General features: G+C 40.2%; 1 protein-coding gene across 5 annotated transcripts in view; it reads left to right on the top strand.

Moving 5' to 3' along the window:
• The window catches only part of CARMIL1 (capping protein regulator and myosin 1 linker 1), a 323350-nt gene that overhangs the window by 178853 nt on the left and 124414 nt on the right, over positions 1 to 20083 (top strand). For all 5 annotated transcript variants that reach the window (XM_082847980.1, XM_082847981.1, XM_082847979.1 and 2 more), the window contains exons 11-12: positions 968 to 1062; positions 13617 to 13703. In XM_082847980.1, coding sequence (XP_082704106.1) covers positions 968 to 1062; positions 13617 to 13703 — 182 coding nt within the window. The remainder of the gene's footprint in view (positions 1 to 967; positions 1063 to 13616; positions 13704 to 20083) is intronic.

Below are 20083 nucleotides of genomic sequence, written 5' to 3'. Positions count from 1 at the left end.
ATAGTGGTTAAGAGCATGGACCCTTGAGCCAGATGCCTGATGGCTTTGGGCAAATTGTTTCAGTTCTCTGTGCCTCAGTGTCTTCATCTTTAAGGTGGAGATAATAATAGTGCCTCCTTTATAGAATATGGTAGTAAGGATAAATGAACTAATACTTGGGAAGTGTTTAGGAAAGTATCTTTCATATTATAGATGCTATGCGTTAGCTTTTGCTAGTATCATTAATGGTAGTCATAGTAATAACACATTTCATAGGATGTTACTGCTTTGTTTTGAGCTGTTTTAGCCATTTCTCTCCCTTTTCAAATTCACACTTAAATAATCTTCATCTAGTGGTTCAGTAACCAATACCCAAGCCTTACCAGGGGCAGGCGAGTTTGAATCTGCTGGAGTAAAGACTTTACTGCTACTACATGAGGAGGGTTGACGGTTTCATAATCATAGCACTTAGTGCGTTATTTTATGTTAAACACACCTGAAATAGTGATTTTGACTTTTGTTAAAATATAGTGCTAGCGACTGTAGCCTTTAAATTCAATGATTAGGGCAGTCAGCTTTGCATTCATGATTATTGCATGAAATTAGAACTGATGCAGTGAATAGCCTACTGTACTTTTCATGAAAAGCAGGTTCAGTTCAGGATTTGTTTTTTAAGTCATGAAGGAGCCAAATATAGCATCCTGCAGTGTGTCTTTAAAGGGGCAATTATATATTTTCTTTTTTCTTCTGAATGAGATATTGACTGATCAAGATGAACCATATTCTAGCTATGGCTTTACAGACTCTAATGAGGATATGAACTAGGGTAAATAGATTGGTTCTTAACAAATATATGATATATAGGTTAATATTGTAAAGAATGCTTTTCTCTTTTTAGATTTCACCCTAGCTATTCTAGCTTTAAATTTTTTATTTGAGCAGTTTTACACTTTGTGTTATTTCATCTGACTGTTTTGTTTACTTGCAGAGATTTTGCACAAAAACTGGCCAGTGCTCTAGCACATAATCCCAACTCAGGACTCCATACAATTAACCTTGCTGGCAACCCACTGGAGGATCGAGGTACCGTAACATCTACGTGACCATTGATGCCAGAACTGTAAGAGGATTAGGGAGTTTTAATTGAGCCACGCCTGAAGAATAGTGTCAAGCTTAGTTGTAATTATGGTATAAATGCTGCTGATGCTCTTGTTGGCTTCTAATTCTTTCCCCCCTTTTGTGAAAATACTCGTGCTACAATTTTATCAGCTGATAAGCTATTCTTGAAGTGACACAGATGGAAAGGAGGATATTATTTTTATTTATTATTTTTATTGAAGTCTAGTTGATTTACAATGTTGCGTTAATTTCTGCTGTACAACCAAGTGATTCAGTTATACACATATATACATTCTCTTTTATATTCTTTTCCGTTATGGTTTATCCCAGGATACTGAATATAGTTCCCCGTGCTATACAGCAGGACCATGTTGTCTGTCCATTCCAGATGAAATAGTTTGCATCTACTAACCCCAGACTCCCAGTCCATCCCTCTCCCCGACCTCCCCTCCCCCTTGGCAACCACGTCTCTTCTCTATGTCTGTGCGTCTGTTTCTGTTTTGTAGATATGTTCATTTGTGTCATATTTTAGATTCTACGTATAAGTGATACGGTATTTGTCTTTCTCGGAAAGAGGATATTATTTTTAAACTATTGTATTGGTTTTTTATTGCTGGGTAACAAATTACCAGAAACTTGGCCGCTTAAGGTGACACAGATTTATTATGACACAGTGTTCTGGGGTCAGAAGCCTGGGTAGAGGTTAGGTGGGTTCTCAGTGTCATGAGGCAGAAATCAAGTTGTTAGCTGGGGCTGTGATCTTACCTGTGACCTGGGGCCTTCCTCAAGCTCACTGGTTGTTGGCAGAATAAGTTTCCTGAGGCTGTAGGACTAGGTCATTATTTTCTTGCTCGCTGCTTGCCCGGGACCACTCCCAGCACCTGGAGGCTGTGTTCAGGTCCTTGCCACGTAGTCCCCTCCTCTCACAACACGCCTGTCTGCCTCGCGTTCCAGGCCAGCAGAAGCACATCTCTCTGATGCTCTTTCTTTCAGTCTGCTCACCTGTTTGAGTCAGACCCACCCAAGACAATCTCCCTTTTTTTTTTTTTTTTTTTTTTTTTGCGGTACGTGGGCCTCTCACTGTTGTGGCCTCTCCCATTGCAGAGCACAGGCTCCGGACACGCAGGCTCAGCGGCCATGGCCACGGGCCCAGCTGCTCCGCGGCATGTGGGATCTTCCCGGTCCGGGGCACGAACCCGCGTCTCCTGCATTGGCAGGCGGACTCCCAACCACTGTGCCACCAGGGAAGCCCCAATCTCCCTTTTGATTAACTCGGAGTTGACTGATTAGTAACAATCACATTCATAATATCCCAGCATATTCACTGGTCTGCCCACACACTTGAAGAAATTATAGCGGGTGTGTTTTACCAGGGGGCAGGAATCTTGAGGACCATCTTACGATTCTGACCATCACAAATGTTTTTAAATTTTTAACAAGATTTGAATGTAAGAATAGAGAGAAGTTGAAGGACTAGATTTCATGCTGAGGCAAAAGAAGTTTTCATTACAAGTGTTTGTGTGAGTAGAGGGAAGAGTCAGTAGGTTTAGAAAGTGAAACTTGAGAGTTTGAATTCACAGTAGGATGAGGTTTAAGATGAAGTAGCTTCATCTCTAGAGGGAATACTTCATTTTCATTATCTGTTGCAGGTGTTTTCCAGCATTGTTGAATAAGGGCCTTTCATCCTGTGATGTGATATATTCGATGAGGATTAATTATTCAACTGAGCTGAGAATACTGATATAGACATTCAGCTCTGCTTTTTTATTCCTGATATTGACATTGTTCTTCATTGAAAAAGATACCCATGTGGTTTCCAAACAAACATTCGAAGAGGAACTTCACAGCTTCTGAAGTAGTGAACCTAAAGGAAGGTTGAGACTGAATTGGAAAACTAGTTCACGTGAAAGACACTCTCATAGATAATAGGGCAAAGCTGAAAATAATGGATACATGTCCCTGCAACAGGAGTTTCTCTGGGGTTTAGTCTTTTCTTTAAGAAAAACAACTGTTCTATTAGTCGAATGCCACAAAGAGGTGACTATAACAAAGTGGAAACCATTATAGATCACCTTTTATAGACATGAGGTCTGTTTGGCTTTTGTTTTTAAGATGGAAGGGACTTGAACATTTTTCTCTACTGGCAGGACAAAATCAGTAGTTGTTAAATGCCAGTTGCTAAGGATGTGAAATCCAGAGTGCAGTAAGGGACACTCCTTAGTCATCAGGCAAACACAAATTCAAACCACATTGAGATACCACTTCAGAGCCAATAGTTTGCCTATAATCAACATAAGTGTTGGAGAGGATGTGGGAAATGGGAACTCATGCATTACTGGCGGGAGTGTAAAATGGGGCAGCCTCTTTGGATACTGGTTAACCAGTTGCTTCAAAAGTTAAACACAGGGGCTTCCCTGGTGGCGCAGTGGTTGAGAGTGTTCCCTGCTGATGCAGGGAACACGGGTTCGTGCCCCGGTCCGGGAAGATCCCACATGCCGCGGAGCGGCTGGGCCCGTGAGCCATGGCCGCTGAGCCTGCGCGTCCGGAGCCTGTGCTCCGCAGCGGGAGAGGCCATAGCAGTGAGAGGCCCGCGTACCGCGCAAAAAAAAAAAAAAAAGTTAAACACAAATTTGCTTGATGACCCAGCAGTTCCACTTCTAGGTGTTACCCAAGAGAAATGAAACGTATGTCCACAAGAAGACTCGTGGATGAATGTTGATAGCAGTGTTATTCATGATCGCCCCAAAGTGGAAACCCAAATGCCCATTACTGGTGAGGGGATAAACAAAATATGGTGTATCTGTACTGTGAAACACTACTCAGTAGCATGAGAGAACGTGGCACTGATCCTGCCTAAGACACGGTTGAACCCCCAGAAACGTTACGCTCAGTTGAAGAAGCCAGACCCCAAAGACCTCTTGTTATTGTTTGGGTTTGGGAGGCAGTGAGGGGCAGAATGAGTCTGAGGCCCTTCATCTTTCTTGTCATGTGCGTCATATGCCCTGAGGTGCAGCCCTACTGGACAGCCTTGTCTATTGGACCCTCTCCTTTGGTTTAAACTCCTGCGACAGTGCTTCCTTCATTCTGCCGCATTGTAATTAGATGTGGATGTTTCTCCACCAGCTTAGTTCTCTTCCCTACTTCCGTCCATCATTCTTTCCTAACCTTCGAAGACACACTACATCTAGCCTAAGACCTTGTACATAATCAATAAATATTTTCTTTAAATTGGATTTCATTTAATCGAATTCCCTTTTGTGGTTTTTAAATTGCAGTGGAAAACCATGGTGAAGTTTATAGGGATTTCTTTTGTACAGAGTCAGAGCATGTATTCAGAGATGACATTTCCCTGCCTCTTTGCTCCACTTTCCTACCTGTGTGACCTGATTTTGTGCATCTTTTCACCTACCTGCAGTCTGTTCCCAGGTGTTAGAACCATGAATCCTTCCAAGGATGTTTTCCACAGCTTGATGCATAGATACCGACTCTTCGCGGTGTTTTCTGCTCACTTACATTCAAGTTTTGACACTCCTGACAGGGTTCTGCCCCCTCTGATTCATTTGTCGCTGTGTTTGCCGGTGCCCTGGGACAATTGCCAACACCTGTATTCCCCACCTGTTTTCACTCTTGGGGCTGACCCTCCTGAACACAAATTCTTTACGGGCTTTTTTTCCATCCAGGCTAAATATCTGAAAGTGATTGGTAGCTTTTCTGCTCCTGGATGGAAAGTCCACAAGAAATCCAACTGAGTGTAAAATATTTATAGAAACTTCAAAATAGGGAAAAATATTCATGACTTTTTTTCTGAGCTTTTCAATGGAAAACAATAAAAAAGCATGGGGGAGGAGTTTGCAATTGAATTGTTCAGTCTTGAGACCGAGCCCAGGAAGATTATTTACAAGGAATTGCAAAGAAACACAAGGCAGTTTGGCAGCCTCGAATTCGGAGGAATTTAAGCACCAAGTGGAATTTGATTTTGTACCTGAACCATTCTTTCAGGGACTTATTTGGAAACTCTAGAGAGGAAGTTTGGCTCCTTGCTTTGTGATATGAAAGTTGATGCAGCAAAGCCCTGATATTTACAGCTCAGCTTCCCTGTCAGGCTCATGTGCAGAGGACAGGCAGCCTTCTGTTGTTAAGGGGCTTGGGGTGGAGGAGGTTGAAGTATGGTTTAGTAGGAGGGGTGTAGTGTGTATGGGCAACGTTTCCAATGCTGGATGCCCTGCTTCCGCTCTGCGAGAGCCCCACAGGGCAGTGAACGGACCACACACAGGCAGGAGCTTCTCTTATCCTGTTTGTGGGGCCGGCCCTGCGCCCCAGCTTGCTCTTGGCCTTCTAGCCCAGTGTGTTTTTAGATTGTGGGTCAAGACCTGGTAAGCATTTAAAAAAAAAAAAAGAAGAAATAGAATAGAAAATACCAGAGTGCATTGTTCAGGAAAATTTGGGTTTTAGTTTTCTATTACATGTGTATGTGTTTATTTTGGTATGAGGTTCCTGCATCATGATGACAAATCTCTTTCTTTATGTGGGTCATGGTTGAAAAGGCTTGAAACTCCCTGTTCTAGCTGAACTTCATTAACTAGTTCTGTGGTGAGTCCTCTGGGCTGACCTAGTATCTGAACCAGGGTGTTTCAGTCATCACCTCGTGACTAATCCTTTGGATCTGATGACTTTTTGGATCAAAGTTGAGTGTTTTGTGGGAATGCAGCTCTTCTCTCTCTGCTCATTTCACACACTTTCCTTCCCTAAATGTCACAAGCTCTGTATTCTGTTCTCCCTAGTTACCCGTCCCAGTTATCCTAGATTTTATGATCTTAGCCTCATCAGGAATGTCTGTCCTTATTTCCTCCCCTCACTTTGTTCTAAATTGGATTATTTTGTTTAAAGATGATTTAGAATCCTGTCTTGGAGTTTTTTTCTTTTGGAAATGTTGACCTGAAGCACCCAAATATTTTATTTTTTCTCCAGCCATCTGGTGGTGGCTCTGATTTGATTTTCTGGATGAGACAAGATAAATAGATTCTAGAATTGTCCCTTACATTTTGGGGTGCTGTAGATCTTTCACATCTCAGTGTCTACCAGTGGATTCTGGAGTCAAAATACATAGGTTCAAATCTGGGCTTCTCTACTTTACATCTGAGTTTCCTTGGACTAGTTACCTAACTTCTCTATGCCTCAGATTCCCCATCTCTAAAATAATAATAGCACCTCCTACATACGGTGTTCTAAGGATTAAATGAGATAATACACATAAAAGCCATAAGAATCGCCTGTCACATACTATGCACTCTCAATAAGTGTTAACTTTTACTACCATATTTGATTCATAAAATAGTCTTGTGTGGGCTTCCCTGGTGGCGCAGTGGTTGAGAGTCCGCCTGCCGATGCAGGGGACGCGGGTTCGTGCCCCGGTCCGGGAAGATCCCACATGCCGCGGAGCAGCTGGGCCCGTGAGCCATGGCCGCTGAGCCTGCGCGTCCGGAGCCTGTGCTCCGCAACGGGAGAGGCCACAACAGTGAGAGGCCCACGTAACGCAAAAAAAAAAAAAAAAAATAGTCTTGTGAAGTTAAATAGCACAAATGTTATTATTCCCCTTTAGAGATGAGGAAACCACGTTTACATAATTTGGAAAAGTTTGCAGAGTCATACCTAGTACCGACAGACTCTTGTTCAGAATTGCCTTAGTGATCAATCAATCAGCCTCTTATATACTGTGGTTGGGATTTTCTGATTTGGCTGTCTAGATTTCCCTTGGAAGTGTAAGGAAATAATTTTGTGTATGCGATTTGGAAAACATTGGCTTTTTCCATAGCACGTCAATGCATTTTCTTAATCACTTTGATATTTAAAGAGGCCAGGTTTCTGTGCGACAGCCACTCAGCAGAAAGTACTTTTGTTTAGAGTCATGATTTCAGCCATATTTAATTGATATTTTTATGGTTATACAGGGTAAAACAGTATTTTAAAAACTGCATAGATTTGGATTTTAGGGCATTCAAAAATTAAGTGTGTTGACAGTTTTTTCCCACTAGTCTTTCATTCCTATATTCCTAGTTCTTGAATCTCTTTCTCTCAGTCTTATTTTTGAAATGGAAATACTCCATCGTGTTTTATTTATTTACTTAGTTTTTTTTTTTTTTAGTGTTTCTGAACTCTCCAGGGAAGCCATTGGAATTAGTAGAAATCTAAAGATTTTAACTCTCACCTGTGTTCTGATATCTACAGTGTCAAATCTATATGCTTTCTAACAGACAAGAAAGAGGTCTTTTGTTTCCCTGTATCATGTTGCTAGAACTCCATAGCAGGATTTTGTTAAATTATTAATATTATGCTTCCGGTCAACCAGGACCCACCTTAAACCGTTTTTTCCAACCATGTGAATCACACTGATTCCAGAATATCAAAATTTTAGAGTTTTATATGTTATTGTCATAGGCTTTTAAGTACATGCATGATTTTTTTTTTTTAATTTATTTATTTATTTATTTTTGGCTGTGTTGGGTCTTCGTTTCTGTGTGAGGGCTTTCTCCAGTTGCGGAGAGCGGGGGCCATTCTTCATCGCCATGCGCAGGCCTCTTACTGTCGTGGCCTCTCTTGTTGCAGACCACAGGCTCCAGACGCGCAGGCTCAGTAGTTGTGGCTCACGGGCCTAGTTGCTCCGCGGCATGTGGGATCTTCCCAGACCAGGGCTCGAACCCGTGTCCTTTGCATTAGCAGGCGGATTCTCAACCACTGCGCCACCAGGGAAGCCCACATGCATGATTAATGGGTTAAAACTGCAATGTCAAATTTAATTTCCTGTCTTAGGAAGTTAATTACATCAGATGGCAAATTATAATTCTAAACATTTTATAATTACTTTTTTATTAGTCATAAATATTTCGATAATAGTTTTGTTTTGAAAGGAGAAATAAAAATTCGACCATTTTTTTCTTCTAAATTTGACACATAGTAAAACAAAAATAAATTACAAGAAGGGTTATTAATCCAGTAAAGTCTCCAGATGAAAGCTTTTGGTGATAAATTTCGTTTTAATTCACAGCGTTGAAGGCTAAGTTTTGCTCTATTTGGGGGGCAGAATTGAATAGTTTTGGCCAGAGGTTGAAAACGTCTCTTCTGTCCTTTCTTTGTGGGGAAATGTTTTCTTGATGATCAGTTTCTTCCATGGCACTGTTGAGTAACTGACTTCAGGAAGTACAAGGCAGGTTAATTTTCTTGTTTTTCCTGAGATTTTGGCTGCCAGGCACCCTCAATTCATTCATGTTGCCAAGACCCCATTTCTGAAGTCTGCCAGAGTGGAGGACCCTTTGTGTAATAATCTGTTACGTTTTTATCAAAAGTGAATTTAGTTTTTTCATTTTCAAAAAACTGAACAGTACTGGCCCCAGTTATGCCTTTCATTCCATTAGCACTTAGCAAGGGTGTTTCTTTAAAGAAGAAATATAATATATTTATGAGTTGTGGATGCCTAGGAAACTAAAACAAAACATTTCATCAAGAAAAAAAGCTAGTAACTTAGTCTGGGATTAGATAAAAAATACTTTAACTGAACAATCTTGTATCTGAGACTTTAGTCCTTTTTACCTTTAATCCTGCTTTCTTTGTTTAAAATAAATGCTCAAACATGACTTTATTCATCTTTATTCTAACTTAGGAGCTTCACGTTTTATTACTTTCATTACTTTAGGGTGTGATAGTTCTATTTCTAGAGAAAAGTATTGTTGGATTATTTATTCTTTTTTTGTCTACCTTCCTTTTTAAAAGGAAGTTTATGATTAAGGAATGAACAGATGGGTGGGTGTCACCAGTAGTGTAAAATAATTGTTCCATTCTGGCCTTGCATTTGGTTGTAGGCATTTACAATTTTATGTGGTGTTCCAGGTGTGTCTGACACAAAAGGAAATATTGAAAGTTTAGAAATTATCATTTTCTCAAAGAACAAAGCAAAACAACTCAAGTCAACCTGAGTGAAACAAATTTGAAGTTTAACTTTGATCTAACAGATATTTTCAGCATGATTTGGGGATATATATATCCATTTTTAAACATTGTCGTAGCATATACTTTGCTGAGTGAAAAAATACGTGAAAGAATTGGTCATGAGTAGTCAGTGATAACTCTTGTCAATATTTAAAATAAGAATCTGGTGTCCTTTCCTCTTCCATACCTAATTTTTTTTAAAGACTTAACTTTTTTAGAGTAGTTTTAGGTTCACAGCACAATTGAGAGAAACATAGAGAGATTTCATATATTCCCTGGGCCCACATAGGCATAGCCTCCCTTGTTATCAACATCCATCAGCAGAGTTAAGACATTTGTTACGATTGATGACCCTCCATTAATGCATCGTAATCACCCAAAGTGCATAGTTTTCGTTAGGGTTCACTCTTGGTGTTGAATGGGTTTGGACGAATGTATAATGACATGCATCCCTCATTATAGTATAGTATCATGCAGAGTATTTTCACTGCCTGAAAAATTCTGTGTTCTACCTGTTTATCCTTCCTCCCCATGCGCCCCCATACCCAACCCCTGGCAATCACTGGTCTTTCTACTGTCTCCAGAGTTTTGCCTTTTCCAGAATTTCGTGTAGTTTTCAACTACTATGGGTAAATACCAAGGCGTGTGATTGCTGAATTACATGGTAACAATAAGTTTACTTTTATAAGGAATCACCAAACTGTCTTCCAAAGCAGCTGTCCCATTTTGCATTCCCACCAGCAATGAGTGAGCGTTCCTCTTGCTCCACATCCTGGAACATTTGATGTTGTCAGTGTTCCAGATTTTGGCCATCCTAATAGGTGTGTAGCAGTAGCTCATTGTTGTTTTAATTTGCATTTCCCTGATGACATATGATGTAGAGCATCTTTTCATATGCTTATTTGCCACCTGTATATCTTCTTTGGTGAGATATCTATTAAGGTCTTCGGCTCATTTTTTGATTAGGTTGTTTATTTTCTTACTGTGGAGTTTTAAGAGTTCTTGTATATTTTGAATAACAGTCCTTTATCAGATGTGCCTTTTGCAAAGATTTCATCTCAGTCTCTGGCTTGTCTTCTCATTCTCTTGACATTGTCCTTTGCAGAGCAGAACTTGTTGATTTTTAAAAATTAATTTATATTGGAATATAGTTGATTTACAATGTTGTGTTAGTTTCTGCTGTACAGCAAAGTGAATCAGTTATACATATAGCCACTCTTTTTTAGATTCTTTTCCCATATAGGCCATTATAGAGTGTTGAGTAGTTTCCTGTGACATACAGTAGGTTCTTATTATCTAGTTTATGTATAGTAGTGTGTCAGTCCCAATCTCCCAATTTATCCTTCCCCCCTCCTTAGTAACCAATAGAACTTTTTAATTTTAATGAAGTCCAGCTTATCAATGATTTCTTTCATGGACTGTGCCTTTGCTGTTGTATCTAAAAAGTCATTGCCACCCACAGACATCTAGATTTTCTCCTCTGTTATTTTCCGTACCTAATTTTCTGAAGTAACTTTTTTCATTGAAGTATAATGTACATTGATAAAAGTTTGTAAATCCCGTAATGAATTTTTACAAAGAGGATGCTCTTATGCAGCCTCTACAAAGATCAAGAAATAGGACATTACCAGCACTACACAAGCTTCTCTTTTGTTTTGCCCCACCCTTCCCCTCCACCACCCGGAAAAGATAACTACTATTCTGACTTCTGTTATGATAGATTAGCTTTATTTATTCTGGAACCTCACCACTATAGAATTATATAATACATACTCTTTTATATTTGTCTTCTTTTGCTTTTCTTTGTTGAGAGGTTTTTAATAATAGATTTATTATTTTCTTAAATAGAGGAGATTATTTCTTCTTATGTAAATTTTGCCAAGTTGTATTTTTCATGTGGAATTTCTTCTAAAATGATACATTTTTTGATCTGTAGATTTTTTTATACCCTTCAGTTCTATTTGTAGTGTCTGCAGGATCGCTACTAGCATTCTGTTTTCATTTCTGATTTATATAATTTGATTTGATCCTTTTCTTTCTCTTTTTTAACGTCTTGCTGGGATTTATTAATTTTATTGGTTTTTTTTTTTTTGAAGAACAAGCTTTGTTAAATTTACTTATTTTATGACTGCTTTCTGTTTAATGATGTCTTCTCTCTGTTATTTCTTTCCTTCTGTTTATAGGGATGGAGTGAGGATAAATTTGCTGTGTTTTTTTTTTTACACATCTTGAGATGGATACTTTGATAATTAGTTTCCAGCTTTTCTTCTTTATTCACATATGTATTTAGGAGTATAGACTTCACTCTAAGGAGGGCTTGAGTTGTATCCCCAAAATTTGATGTCATAATTTTTAAAATTTAAATAAAAATTTTAAAAAGATTTCTATTGTGATTTTTTTTTCTTGGACTCATTTGTTATGTAGGAATATATTGCTTGAGTTCTAATTATTGGGGGATTTTTCTAACTGTAATTTTTTAAATAATTCCTATCTTAATTCCATAGTAATGGTAGCAGTTAGAGAACATACTAATAGTTTGAAAATATACTCTGTATGATTTCACATAAGTTAAGGAATATACTGTTTGTTGAGACTTGCTTTATGACTCAGTAGATGGTCACTTTTGGTAAATTTTCCTTGTGTATTTTGAAGAAATATATTCTGTAGTTATTAAGTACAGTGTTTTAAATATATCAAATAGACTTTTTTCAGTATGCTCTTGATATCTTGTATATTTTATAGCTTTTTTTGTCCATTTATCGGCTACTGACATAGATGTGTTTAAAAATCTCCCTCTATTGAGTGTGTGTGTGTGTGTGTGTGTGTGTGTATACACACACACATATATATAATAATAATACGTGTATTTTCTTTTTTTGCCATTAGATTTACTTTATATATTTTGAGACTATGATGTTCAGATTGTGCAGATTTAAAATTATTACATCTTCTTCATTAAAGAAATATCTCATTTATCTCTAGTAATACTTCTTAAAATCTAACTTGTTTTATATTATTACAGATAAACTAGCTTTCTTTTGGTTAGATTTGCAGCATATATCTTTTTACATGCTTTTAGGTTCACTTTGGAATACATACATTTCTAAGTGTGTCTCTCAAAACCATCTGATATTATTGTTTAGCTAATCCATCTTTGACTTTTAGTCTGAATACTTAGTACATTTATATTTAATGTAATTATTGATTTATTTGTGTGACAATCTACTGTATATCTGTTTTCTCTTTATCACTTTTTTTTGTTGTTCCCTTTTCCTTTTTTTGACTTTTGGATTAATAAAGTTTTCAAAATTTCTCCATCTTTTTCCTCTGTCCCCTCCCACCCCAATACATTTTACAAGAATGTATTGACTAAATATCAGTCCTGTTCCCTCTCTGCAATTAATATTATGGATTAACAGTTTCAAATCTCTAGAAATATTTTTAATTAAAAAACCTGTTTAACATTATTTAATCCAGTGATTGTCAAACTTATTTTGGAAATGCTGTGGGAGATAGGTAGGGTCTCTCAGTACCCTACCATCCTTGGGGAAATGCCCATCTAGAAGCTTCATCAAGCTGAATGACGTTTAGGTTATTGCTAGAGTAGTACGTATTAATTGATAAAATTTATATGTAATTTGGGGTTATGTGATAGGGCAGCAGCCAGCACAGTTGTTCCTTATTGGTGCCTGGAGTTTGGGACCATACAGTTAATACTGTTTTAGGATTCTTCCCAAAACATGCCCCCTGGGAAGGTGATAACTCAGATACAGCAGGAGGTTGGTTGAAGGACCTGTTGGAAGAGCATACATTCATCTTATTACTTATTTCCTCCCAGAAAAGAGTCTACCTTCATTACAGTCCTTGGGTGAGTGAGCTGGTTTTCACAGTAGCCCACTCTGGCCGTTAAATTTAGAGACCACCGGATTTTTATTACTGTACATTCCTTGGGATTAATTTTATGTTACCAAACGTAGGTTAAAGGTAGTTTAAAACATGCTCTGTTGCTTTGTCTGAGGTTGTTAGCCATAAGCCAATTAAATACTGGAAGTCATCTGCTTAAAGTGAAGCTGTTATCTGAATAGTTAACATCACATTGTTTTTCTTGACAGTAATTAAATAGCATGCATCCGTTCACATTGTTTTTCTTGACAATAATTAAATAGCATGCATCCGTTCACCCAGAAGAGTGATCAGCTCATTAAGACACAGGTTAAAAAGAAAAGAGTCGAAATTATATCACTCTTCCCAAGACTATTTGCATTTGAAATAGCACTATGAGGAAAGGATAATACTTGGTCCAAAGAAAAACATCTCTAATGGTAAAGTTTCGATAACTGCGCTTTTCTCTTACCCTATAGGTAGGACTGAAAGTAAAGGAGGCATGATGGTAGATGATTAGAAAACAGTGTCTAATATTAGAAAGAAAAACCGATCACTTTAATTGGAATCAAAGTTAACTTTCAGGCATTGTAAAACAAATGCAATCCTAACAACTTAAAGATTCTAACAATCCCCCTTTTCCCTTTCTTTCTCAGGTGTGTCGTCTTTAAGTATTCAGTTTGCCAAACTCCCAAAGGGATTAAAGCATTTAAATTTATCTAAAACCTCATTGTCACCTAAAGGTACAGTATATCTTATTTACTTAACTGTGTCTATAATATTTCTGCTGCCCCATGGTACCTTACATAGTTAGAATTAATACTTGTCGTGTATCTGCATTTAAAAATGTAGTTGACCCTTGAACAATGTGCTTTGAACTTCCCGGGTCCACTTACATGCATATATTTTTCAACAGTAAATACTACGGTAGTACACGGTCCACAGTTGGTTAAATCTGTGGAAGTGGAGGAACTGTAGATACAGAGAGCTGACGATTAGTTACACGCAGATTAATCCCCACGTTGTTCAGGGGTCATCTGTATGTGTATTATAGTACTCTGGAAGTTTTAAGATAAAGAAGTTATCTGATTGGACTTCTGGTGTTCTAAAGTGAAATGCTTTCAGAGTAGAGAATAATTTTCAGGTATGCCTGTGGTCTCCAACTTCTTAAACTTTGAGTCAGGGAACGCTCACCTGGCTGCTTCCTGCCTCACATTCCTAGAGGTAGCTGGTTGTGTTTTGCTGTGGTTGTTTTTGTTTTTGATTTAGCAATGTTTTGTTTGTTTTTATTGAAGTATAATGGACTTACAACACTCTGTTAGGTCCAAGTGCATGAGATAGCGATTCGATATTTCTCTACATGACAAAATGGTCACTACTGGTTGTGTTTTTCTTGGTTCATCCTTGGAAAGACATCAGGCATCCCCACTTCCCCTCCAGATGGACTGTCTGCTGCACAGAAAACAGTTGGGCCTAACTGCCCAGTCCCAGTCACCACTGTAGCTCTACCTGCTCTATTTCCTGTCATGGAAATGCCTTTCCTTCCCCAGGTTCTTTCCTGACTCCACTCACCATCCTCTCAGTTTTTCAGTTTTGTTCTTATTTTGCTACATCAGCACCGTCACAATAATAATTAAAATCTCCCTGCATACGCCGTGCCTTTGTATACACTTCGTATTCTGCTTGAAAAACTTGTCTTTCATCGTGTATAGGGAAAACCTCCATTCTTGCCTGCCTTCTGTGTTTCTCTTTCCTGTGCATCTCCTTTACTACTCACACAACACATCTCACTTCTGACACCTCTGGTCACCAGATGTGTGGAAGTTTTTCCCTCACAACAGGCCATTCTCTGTGACACCACCTGGCTGGCCTACAGTTCAGCTCGGTATCTACCTGGAGATGGCACGAGATCCTGCAGGTTAAGGGCTCAGTCCCACAAGACTGCCATGCCCCCCGACCGCCTTTAGATACCAGTTCACATGCCCAGGTTATCAGAGGTTCCAAAGACCCCCCTCCTTGAGTTTGATTAATCTGCTAGAGTGGTCCGCAGAACTCAGGGAAACGCTTACTTACCTTTACTAGTTTATTAAAGGGTATGATAAAGGGTACAGATGAACAGCCAGATGAAGAGATATTTAGGGCGAGGTCTGGGGGGGTCCTGAGCCCAGGAGCTTCTGTTCCTGTGGAGTCGGGGTGTGTCACTCTCCTGGTGTGGATGTGTCCATCAACCTGGAAGCTCTCCAGACCCCATACCGTTGGGATGTTCGTGGAGGCCGCATCACGTAGGCGTGGTCAGTTATTAGCTGCATTTCCAGGCCCGCTCCCTTTTCTGCAGAAGTGTTGATGGGTGGGGGTGGGGCTTCTCAGCATGGCTTGGTCTTCCTGGTGACCAGCCCCCATCCGGGAGCCCACCAGGGTTACCTCATTAGAGCAGAAGATGCTGCTAATACTCTTACCACTTAAGAATTTACAGGCGTTTAAGGAGACCTGGGTCAGTGTCAGGGTCAAAGACAAATATTAGAACAAGGGATGTTTCTAGTGCTCTTATCACCTAGGAAATTACAAGGGTTTGAGGAGCTCTGTGCCAGGAACGGGCATGGGAGGCAGAGACCCATATATATTTTCTCTTATCTCACACATCTCCAAATATTCTTGGAGAGCTTCAGTTTATTTTATAAAACCCTCGTCTGTGATCATCTCTTCTGAGACGTCTTATTCCTGAGGCCTCAACAGAATCAATTTCTCGTTCCTTTCTAGATCGTATCTAACATTACTGTATAAATGTGGTGTCTTCCCTACTTGAAGGGGGCTCTCCTCGCAGCCTCTGTATCTCTCATCTCCGTATCTCCAGCACCTGGCGTAGTGCCTGGACCATTGTGGGTGTTCAGTGAAAGTTTCTTGAATTGAATAGTTTCCCATTGCTTAACTATATCACTATGTTTTGAGGGCAGTATGTGTAGCAATGGCCGGTTCTCTTGCAGATTGCGTAGGTTTGAATCCTAACTTTTTTGCTTACTGTAAATTTGCTTTTACAATCTCTTGGTTGTACCTACCTCATTTGTAATATGGAAATACGAGCATCTGCTTCATCAGAGGTGGTGGGATTAAATGGGTTAATACGCATACAGTGCAGTTTTTGGCACAAAGGGCCGTGCTGTCCCTGCCGCCATCATCTTCTTCCTCTTCCTTCTCCCCTCTCCTCCTTCTCCCTCTCCTCCTCCTCTCCTTCCTCCCTCCCTCCTTCCCTCCCTCCCTCCCTCCTTCCCTCCCTCCTTCCCTCTCTCCCTCCTTCCCTCTCTCCCTCCCTCCTCCCCTCCCTCCCTCCTCCCCTCCCTCCTCCCCTCCCTCCCTCCTCCCCTCCCTCCCTCCTGCCCTCCCTCCTGCCCTCCCTCCCTCCCGCCTTCCCTCCCTCCCACCTTCCCTCCCTCCCTCCTTCCCTCCCTCCTTCCCTCCTCCCTCCTGCCCTCCCTCCTCTCCTCCCTCCTCCCTCCCACCCTCCCTCCTCCCCTCCCTCCTCCCTCCCACCCTCCCTCCTCCCCTCCCTCCTCCCTCCTCCCCTCCCTCCCTCCCTCCTCCCTCCTCCCCTCCCTCCTCCCTCCCACCCTCCCTCCTCCCCTCCCTCCCTCCTCCCCCCTCCCTCCCTCCCTCCTGCCTCCCCTCTCTCCCTCCCTTCCTTCCTTCCTTCCCTCTGTTGTGTGTTTTTATATGCTTTTATTTCGCCTGGGACAACCGCAGTGTCACACCTACAAATCTGGTGAATGACTGCTGCTCCTGGAAGATTCAGTTTCTATCTCATTTTCTCTTTGAAACCTCTCAGACAGCCTCCTCTCACCACACCCTGTGGGACTAGATGTTCCCTTCTCTGTGTTCCGTAGCACAGGAATTTGTAAATTCCTCAGTTTTAGTGCGTCTCCCATTGTATTTTGGTTGTGTCCTAGCCTGGGAGGTTCTGGATGGTAAGGGCTTTGCCTCATTCATTGCCATGTCCCTGGCACCCAACACACTGGAAATTCTCACTAAATGTGTCGTGGATGCGTGGGTGAAGCAAAGTGGTCCCAGAATGGTTTTCTGTCCATCTAGTCATGCTTTATTCTGACCATACAGTTTCACTGAGTGATTTGAAATTGGGGGTGGTTCCATACGTCCCATGATTTTATGTGCACACATTTGTACCCACATGTTTAAGATGAAGGCATAAAAGCAACCTTCCAAAGGGAAACATTTCCCCAGGAGCCAGTGTTTTCTGTCTTGTTGCCTGAAGCCATCTACAGATCTTAAAGCTAAGTGTGTGTAGTCCCTTTTTGTTATCACTCTTCTACCTCAGCAAATTAGTTTCATAAAAACCTTTTTTTTCTGATGATTATCGATGCATTACATATTTATGGTAAAGATTTAGAAGATACTGAAAAGTATAAACGAGAAAGCAAAAATTACTTGTAATGCCAGTACCAAGCCATTACAAGACTGTCACTGTTGACAACTTGGTACCCATCCTTCCACACTGTTTTCTGCCTGTACATAGTTTATTTATATACATACCTACAGAAAACACTCACATGCATATATGCGATTATACTGTGCTTACTATCTCATAAGCTTCCTCCCCTGCCCCCTGTAGTAAATTGTGATCATTTATGTCAGTAAATACTTGGTCCACTTTCAAAGGCTATGCCATAGTTCAGCGTATGCAAAATGTTCCCTAATTTATTTAAATGATCTGTTGTACATGTAGATCATTTAAAATTCTTCAGTAGTGCAGAGAACACTAAAATGACTTCTATATCCAGTTAATGGTCATGTGTTAATTTCTTCTTTAGGATAAATTCCTGTAAGTAGAATTGCTAGATCAGAGTTTGCAAACATTTTTGTTTGTTTGTTTGTTTTGCTGTATGCGGGCCTCTCACTGCTGTGGCCTCTCCCGTTGTGGAGCACAGGCTCCGGACGCACAGGCTCAGTGGCCATGGCTCACGGGCCCAGCCGCTCCGCGGCATGTGGGATCTTCCCGGATCGGGGCACGAACCCGTGTCCCCTGTATTGGCAGGCGGACTCTCAACCACTGCACCACCAGGGAAGCCCAAGAGTTTGCAAACATTTTTAAAAGCTTTTTCTGATATTTATTGTCGAGTTGTCCTCCAAGTATTTCATATAACCCTCTTTACACTCTCACTGTCCGTAGATATTGTTCTCTTTTTTAATTGTTTATCAAGCATAGGAACAAAAGTATTCTGCTATTTTAATTTTAGTTTCTTCAGTTATTGCTTAAGTAGCTTTTCCCGCCTTGTTCCTTAGTCACTTGTATTTCTTTTGGAGGAAATTGCTAGTCCCCCCTCCTCTGGTACTGTTCCGTCTACAGTGTCAATTTTTTTCTTTATTCATTTGAATTCTCCACACATTAAAATGTTAATCATTTACTATGTGCTTCATAAGTCTAACTCTTTTTTTAGGTAGAGGTTTTTTTGTTTTTAAACTTGATTATAGTTATGTAACTTATTTGTTAATTACTGTAAGACAGATAGAGGGACGCTGTGATCGTTGATCCTTCTGAGGGCAGGTTTGGCTTCTGAGGCACCTGAGTGCTACCCACTCACTGAGGCCCTGTCCCTTCCAGTGTGATGCGAGTGGGCAGAGTCCCTAGGCAGAGCTGGGTTCCGCAACTTCCTTGTGAATCAGGACAGCCCCCCATGCCCTATACCCTTCACAAATAAAGATCAACACCTTTATCTCTTCTCTGCAATAAAATGTGTTTGAGAATTAATATTGTTTTATAACGTGACCCAAAGAATTGTAAGTTGCCCTTCCTAAGATGTATATCTTGAAAAGTTGTGTTTTAAAAAAATTGATTTCTTAAAGGTTTTCAGTATTCTTGCAGACTGTCACAAAGGATCCGAAAGGTTTTGCAGGTTCAGAATAACTCAGATTAAATGGCAGTTTTAAGCTTTTGCTGGATTTGACTCACATTTATATTTTTGTTCCATGAAAACATTTATATTCATGGCTCATAATTCAAGACAGATTTTTTTTTTTTTAATCTGCCCATGACATCCACACTGTCTCCAAATATCCTTTCTCTTCCTCAGATGTTAGCTAAGTGATAGTTTTCTGGATTTCTAGTAAATGTCCTGCTGGTTGCCAGATTATGTCAATGCAGGGCCATCTGGTACCACCTTTCTCCAGCTGTAAACACTCCAATAATAAATATGAAGAATGGTCAAAATCACTAGACAACCAGAATCGATGATAGCATGAAAATCTGTGCCTAGTTTGGGTTGGAAGAGCCCTGATTTTTTCCATCCTACATTTTTGTGATTTCCTGCTATTAGTGTGTTATTAACACAGGCCTCATGTGGATGTAGGCTCCAGAGGTGGGGGAGGAAATCCTTCATTCTGTTTCAGTAGCTTGAAGCTGATCATGATAACATGATTCTCTCCCAGTTCTATTCAAATGTTGGCCAACTGCCAAGCGCCCACGCTTGGCAAGGAGCGTTTTGCTGTCAAGGCTAATTTCACCTTCTAATTTCGGAATTTATTTATTGAGTTTTGTTATACCCCACTAGGGACATAATTTTAAAAATGATTTTCTTGATGAGAGTCTGATATTTTCCACAGGTTTTGGACTCGATTATTCCATTTCAAAATGCATTGATACTACCAATAACAGGACAAACTGAAGGGAGTTGGTCATTTAAACAATCATACAAGTTGCCTCCAGAAATTAACCTTTTCTGTGGGCCGTTGCAAATTCCTTTTATCTAACACAATTCATCAAATCTCTGCCTCCTTCACTGCAAAGCTCTTGTCTCTTACCTCTTTGATAGTATTGACGTGGCTAGATTATGATTATTCAACTGTCTGGGTCTCCCACTGGACTGGCTTTGAGAGGGTGAAAGGGTATCCCCTGGGTCTCAGAAGCCCACGCCTGGTATACAGTAGGCCTTAAATAAAGATTTGTTGTATTGAATAAATACTCGTGTAGCACTGGCTTTTCATCCTGGAATTTATTTAGCTTCTTTCGTGGTGGTCTTTGAACTTTTTGAGGGCAAAGAATGGGTCTTATTTACACATATCTCCCGAATCCCCAGCATTTGATAAACACATTATGAGCGCTTAATAAATGTTGAGTTGA

Source organism: Leucopleurus acutus (genome assembly GCF_964270905.1).
Source record: "Leucopleurus acutus genome assembly, chromosome: 10".
In the NCBI taxonomy this organism is placed as follows: domain Eukaryota; kingdom Metazoa; phylum Chordata; class Mammalia; order Artiodactyla; family Delphinidae; genus Leucopleurus; species Leucopleurus acutus.
This window is presented reverse-complemented; position numbering and strand designations above follow the sequence as displayed.